The following is a 7,366-nucleotide window of genomic DNA, read 5'->3' on the forward strand; positions in this document are numbered from 1 at the left end:
CCCCCCCCCCCGGCTGTCTCGGTATGCGCCTGCACATGTCGCGAATATGTTACCCGCGTGTCACATGGAATGATGTGAGGTATGCCCGATGTTACCCCAAGCTAGACTACCTGTATGTCTGCAACAGAGGGATCGTGAGTCGGCGCTTCACGGCGAACGACGGAGAAGACGAGACCGTAGATCCGATCAATTTTTTATTCGCGTCTCTCGGTCAAAAGGTCATAGACGCGCCATTCCACTGCACGTCGGCTCGATATTTTTACCTGTGCCGGCGACATAATAAAATCCGTTAACTCGGACAAGGTGGCATAATTGAGTCCACACGTACGTACGCTATCGTATCACTCATATATCGTATCGCTCTTGTAAGTGACTCAAACCGAATTGAAAGATACTAAATTTACGAAGTTAGTTACATTACAGCGACAGGAATTGGTACTTGAAACACATTTTCAAATTCTTTCATATTTTCTATTATTGTCAACATATTATAGAACAATATAATCAAATGTTGTGATCAAAATTGTTCGGATTTCGTAGGATTATCTATTTTAATTCAATTTTCGAGAAGATACATGATCAACTATTTCAATTAATTTTAAGTAGTATTATCAGATTATAAGTGTACAAATCATCTTCGCCGGATTACGTCGCTCTGCGCCGCAAGTGAATACAGCGTCGTGTGTCGCAGTTAGACGTGCACAATTTCTACTGACAGAACCCCTAAAAAGAGCGGCCGTATGTGCCTACGTCTGCACCTGCTACTGCGCTATTTTAAAGGCCAAAAACCGTGTATATATTCGTGTGTGTCAAGCCAAGAGGGAATCTCGCGACTGAACCGGAGACGACCGCTCTCCTCGCTCGCGCATCGAACGAGAGAGGGTTGTTCTCCCTCTCTAAAGGCCATTCCGTACTGAGGGGGTGGTCGATCGCCTTTCGACAATCTACAGACTAGTATCAGAACACTATCGCATGCCACCAAGAAACTCAATGTGGAAGAGAAAGTGGAATAGATAGATGTATTAGATATATGTATATAGATGGGTAAATAGAAGACAGATAGGCAAAGAGAAGAAGAACGAGAGAGAAAGTAACAGAAGGAAAAAGAAGAGAAAAGAGAGACCACGATTTGCTGGCACTCCCTTCTAGAAAAAGAATTTAGCCGTGATTGAATTTCCTTCGCTCACATAGAAAAAGTAATATTGCTTCGTCTTGACGTAATGTCGCGCTGACGATTCGTTTTGAAGATATCAAATATAATCTTAAGGGTACGTCGAGGAACATATCAGCATCCTCCGCAACTCGCTGCTTCACGGCTGCTTCTATATTTTAATCATTCGGCATTTGTGATAAATTGTTGGGAGATCTGTGACATATATTCAATGATACGTGACGCTGCATAAAAACCGTTCGTTATATCCCTTGAGGGATGACTCGCCCTAGATAGCGTAAACGAATGTTTTGCTCGTTTATTAAGCAAATGCTATTCTGTGCAACTAACAGAAGAGCATGTTTTGTTGAAAGACGTCAATATAAATTTTACTGGATAAAAATCAAAAGGCAGCAGTATATATAATCGCGTCGCTACGCGAATTAAAATAAAATATCTTGAGATATTCACTGCGTAAATTTTTATAAATGGCAAAACAACTATTTAAACAAAAGGTTGTCTTTTATTCCGCGATTTAATTACTAATGCATTGCATACAGAACATTAAACAAAGGATATGGGTTTTGATTACCTCTTAATGATGCACGTATGTACAATACTAATACTAATTGCTTGACAGACAAGAACCTACATTAACATGTAACTCGAGCATCTTACGATCGGCTAGTTCTCATATATCGATAAAATCAACATCACCCACGCGTGCAGGAAACGATGACGTTATATTTGACGTTCAGCATCGATATTGCTCGCATAATGCAGTATACGTGTAATGAGGAAATAAATAAAATGGCGCGACCGTGTTGACGTGCGTTCGCTAGCTAATCTCTACACGGTAACTAGATTACCGAAGTACATTATACATTATACGCGATGTAAGTCAACTCTCCATACTTAGGCAACCACTCCAACCTACCTCTAATCTCGTTGTGACGGAAAGCAAACCCGATGCGAAAAATATGTACATATCGTTAAGCGCCACAGTGGGGAAGTAAAAGATACATAATGTCAGTCAAAACAAAGATAACTACTTTAGTAAATGTATACCCACGAGAATCTCATATCTGTTCCTGATATCCAGAACGTATTTGACGAATTAACGAAAACGATATTTAAGAAGAACTACTTTTCGTGACCGTGCGATAAGGCAATATATATTACAATGTATACGTATAGATATGTGTAAATAAATAGAGAAAGAGAGAAGGAAAGAGAGATGCAACAATTAATATATTTGTCTCATCTACCAACGTGTGTGGTGTATGTATAATAATAAAAACTCGTGTGTTTCTCTTTTCACAAAAAAGTCCAAGCATATACCAGTACGTGTTACCAAAATATCTGCTAACTGGTAAAAAGTGGGTAAGAAAAGCGGTGAGAATAGGGCGTGTTAAAGAAACGGTGAGACAAGAGGTGATTAAAAAGAGGAGAAGATTGTGGCACGAGAAATCCGGAATTTTTCTTTAACAGTCACGGATCCACGATAATAATGTGGGCCGAGAGGATTGGGGAGAGGGGAAGGGACATATTTACTAATTGGAGAGTAAGTTCGTCGCAGATAGCGAGAGTGGTCCCGTTTGCTTGAATGTATATTATACAAACCCGGGCAAACAATATAAAATTTGTTTTAGTTTCTCGAGGAAAAAATCAAGCCACGCGCGTAACGTTCGACCTTACCTCTCTTTCTTCACGCGAGAAAAACAATATTACAATCGGAGAACTGGGTCGCGCGCACCAACGATAGCGCAATCATTAAGATATACGGATTTCGTTACGCCATACCATGTTTATCCAGCTTCTCTCATCCGTCTTTTCTTGTTGCGCCGAACTTTACCGCTGATACGACGATAAAACAGGCGAAAACACGCGGATAACGCGTTGACCGTTCGTGATAGAGATTTGTCTTGCGATTCGTCCAGCCCCCGTCCTCTCTCCTAATTAAAATGCCTCTCTAATTGCGAGTCGCAGCGATGCTATGATACAGTGATGCCGAAAGCACGGGAAAAATCATGATGAACGCCGGCGCCGGCATGACGAGACCACCCGCTATCCAAGGGCAATTTCGCTACATCTCGTATCTATATATGACTACTGTGAGGGGGCGACAACACGAGGGCTAAATTTCAAAGGGATTGTTTCATGGCTGGCTTCCACGTAGGTGGATTTCTGGGGTACCTGCGTCCACGCTCGCGGCTGTACTGGCCACCGTACTTGCTGCGATTCGCGGCGAGCTCCGTGATCTCTGGGATCCAGCTGGCGAACACCGCCTACACACCCACAATCATCCGTTGCCGTCAGAACAGACCCCTAACCTGAATCTTTTTATATTTGTATTTTTTTTTGTTTTCTTTCTTTCTCTGTTTGCTCGTGTTCCAGTTTCGCTAAGTCCTGATCGTTTATTGTCAAACGGTAGAGTGTAATAAATCGCAAGATGATAGATACGATCAACCGATTGAAATACGTTTAGAATCATAGTACGATGCTCTTTTAAAGTTGACATATATTTTGCGTGATTGAATTGAATTGTGTAGACTATTTTAATAGCGATAGTACAAATAGTTACACAAATCGATTAATTATTCTTTGACTCTATTTTAGCGTAAAAGTAAAAGTAAAAGTGTATAAAAGAAATGTATTAAATACTTTTTTTCACGTTAATTACTGAATTCGTTTTTAAAAAAAGGAAAACAATTATATTTTTATGGATACAACGGAAATATTTTATACTAAAAATCTTCAGTTTGTAAAATGTTAAGATAACAGTATATTATTCTAGTCGAATTGCAAATTCTAAAAATAGGAAATTATAATGCGAAGCAGTTCAAACTTTGGAAACAAAAAATATAGAAACTTTTAAAAAGGTAGGTCTTCACTCTGTTTTCAGTTGTCTCTAAATAATCCAAAACGCTTTCCAGCAATTGTCAACTGACAAAATGCGTTCTGAACTTTTTGAAACAAACTCTTATTTGTAGTTAACTTCTATATCGCTGCACTATATTAAAAAAACATACGAGATTTTTTATTCTACAACAATATACAATAATCACTTCTTCAATCGAATTTTTAATGGATGAGATTGATATTCGATTTTGCCGAACACAAAATACGGAATATATTTCAAAATCTTTCACCTATTATGATAATACGTCGAAAATATGATGAATAACGATACGGAGCATATATATAACAATAAAATAAATTTATTCTAATTTATACATATCCTCCCATTTTCCGATATGCATTACAACTTGCTCTTTCCTTAATCCTCAACTGTTGCTGCATTCAAAGCTGCTCATTCAAGCGAATAGGATAAAAATTCAAATTATTTATAAACTAACTGAGCCTAAATTACTTATGCGAAAAATTGATAAATTAATAGCATCGAATATAATCGTGCCAATGTGCTAACACGCCCATGAGACTTCGTTAGATCATATTAACTGATGAAACTACATGTTAGCACGACGTAAATTGTGCGCATTATTAGATTAGCGATGCGCGGCCATCGTAGAGAATTCAAGTATCTCATAGCGTGAAAAATAACAATTCGTTTCTGTAATCTTACGAATTGATGCGAGTCAAGTCAATCGTTCCATGAAACACAGTGCCGTTAGTTCCCCGTTTTATAAAAAACATGCATCATGATTCTTGAATTAGCCACTCATCAAGTGGTTAAGTAATGTTAATTAACTTCGATCATTCCGCGTATCTCCTATTACGAGGAGCAGAAAAACAAATGCCGTCATCTTGTGCAAAGTGTAAAAATAAATTTAACAGCATGCAAACACTATTGTAGCATATGATGCCGGCAATTTCGACCAATCAGCACCATTTCGAACATGGTGTCACCTATACTTTTGAAATGGGTGCCAAAGAACACTGCTTTGGAAACTAAAAAAATTCTACTAATTTTCCTCTAATTTCCTTGTTCTTTAGGAGAATCGGGAAGATAAATAAAAATTGGGATTTCTAAAGTGTATTTCGCGATTGGTTACGTTTTGTAATAATATAATCAAATGTATATATGTATCTTTTGTGTAAAACTGATGATCAAATCATGCAAGACAATTTACGCATAATTAAAACCAATAAAATTATATCTTCAATATTTTTTGAACAATATTACCAAATATTACCGAATCTGTTGCGATCATTTTACATGATTTGATTTCAAGAATTATGTATTCAGTAATAACTCGAATATTAGATGTATCAAGAGTTGCACTGATATTTCGTCCTAATTAATGTGGTGCAATATAATAAGTAACATTGTATTCCTGTATATGTTTATATAAAGGTAGCAGACTAAAGTGGCAAATCGTGTGATTTGTTAAAAAAGTGTGCTTTTGATAAACAATAGTTAATGTAACGGCGAAGAAACTTGATGGAGTTAGAAAAAAAATTTAGAAAGTGCTACTATTCAGTTAAAATAATCAGATATGAAATAATAGGGGATTTTTTTAAATTATTTGTTTGACATTGATTATTTTAAAGACATTCACAAATTTTATCACTCTTGAGATTAAATTCCACAAACACGATACGGAATCCATCAAGTCATTTTCGCTCGCATTATTTTGTGAGCCATATGATATAATATCATGTTGTATATTATATGTACCTATATTAATATTATAAAAAACACGGATGCTTGTTGTTTCGTGCCATAGAAATAGAACGATAATCGATATATAATGAAAAACACCACTTCTTTGATAGTACAAAGTACATGCATACGACAAACTTACTAAGCATAGCTGCTTCTCTCGTCATTTTGGGCTTACACGCAGTCTTCATTCTCATAGTCATTTTTTTTTTTTTTTTTTTAATTGACTTGGCATCACACGGTGAAAGGTCATTGCACTTGTTAGAACGTCAAATCATCATTATTAAAAATTAATTATTTAAATAATTTTAACGTCTAAAGATTCGTCAATTTGTTTCAAAAACTAGTATAAAAAATAATTAGTAACTTAAATGGAAAATAAAATGTGTACAATTATATCCTACTATACCTCTTGTAAACATGTATATTATTTAAATTTAAAACTATCGAAAATTAAAATGCTGTAATACAGACCAAAAATTAGATCATTAAAATATTCCTTAATAAATATACTCTATGCGAATTGAATTTCAAAAATATATAAAACAGGAGAATGTGACTCAAGGTAATGACGGTACTTTTGTTAGTGCTTATGCGCATACCAATTTAAGTCACAGCTGTGCTTTATCGGCTTTAATTCGAGGAGCTACTTGGACTGATACCAAAAAATGAAATCTACTTTTGGTCGTCGCAGATGGCTCAACATTTACCTGGTCACGGGTGACCTCCATTCAATGTTACGGTAATAATAAAATCGATTTACACTCTTACGACGATCACGTAGCTAGTACTTACTTCGAATATCTAAACTGATTCTGCAACAGCTTTGATATATTTCTTCGATATAGCATCAATAATTCCAAGATATTTAATTCAATTAGTATGAATATTTCATACAATTTTAAATTAGAAAATATATGGTATTCTCAAGAATGTAGAAAAAATAACTACACAGTTTATCGTATTTACATAAATATTAAGCTTCTGATTTTTAATATCAACAATTTTAAAATCGCGCCACTCAAATATACGTTATCACCATCCGTTCTTTTTTACTCTGTAAAAAATGATAAAAAATAAATTAAAAATGCACATTTATATAAATCGCAAATCATACATTTTAATTACGCTTTTCACAACGCAAAAATATACCCCGCTGATTCAGTGCTCGTTATACACGAGCAAATATGCAGTAGTCGCGCGAATATTGAAATTTTTTATTCCAAACGCTTCCACCGCTTATCGGTGAAACACCGCTCGCCCATGTCGATCGTGAAATTCTTTCCTCCTCGTTTTATTCGACCTTTCACCGTGGACGGAGAGCCGTTTGATTCATTGGGAAACGAAAGGGAACGCCAATGACGCTTATACGCGCGCGGTCGTCAACTCTATACTTCCAACTGCTGTAAATTTTCATGCATTCATCATGGGATCCTGAGTTCTTGACGTTCTGCATTAATGTAGAACGATGACGGAAAGATGATGAACGTTATCACGATGGCAAACGTGTATGCGAGTGCATCGCGTGCAAATTGCGCATCATGTGTGTGTGTGTGTGTGTGTGTGTGTGTGTGTGTGTGTGTGTGTGT

General features: G+C 36.4%; 1 protein-coding gene across 50 annotated transcripts in view; it reads right to left on the reverse strand.

Annotated features, from left to right (window-relative positions):
* The window catches only part of LOC112454974 (calcium-activated potassium channel slowpoke), a 98,386-nt gene that overhangs the window by 40,946 nt on the left and 50,074 nt on the right, over window positions 1–7,366 (reverse strand). For 7 of the 50 annotated variants that reach the window (XM_025016996.1, XM_025016676.1, XM_025016659.1 and 4 more), the window contains exon 6: window positions 3,347–3,438. The exons of the other annotated variants lie outside the window; for them this stretch is intronic. In XM_025016996.1, the coding sequence (XP_024872764.1) occupies window positions 3,347–3,438 (92 nt within the window). The remainder of the gene's footprint in view (window positions 1–3,346; window positions 3,439–7,366) is intronic. 50 annotated transcript variants of the gene reach the window in all.

Source organism: Temnothorax curvispinosus, unplaced genomic scaffold, assembly GCF_003070985.1.
Source record: "Temnothorax curvispinosus isolate PA1 unplaced genomic scaffold, ASM307098v1 QBEX01000525.1, whole genome shotgun sequence".
Taxonomy (NCBI): Eukaryota; Metazoa; Arthropoda; class Insecta; order Hymenoptera; family Formicidae; genus Temnothorax; species Temnothorax curvispinosus.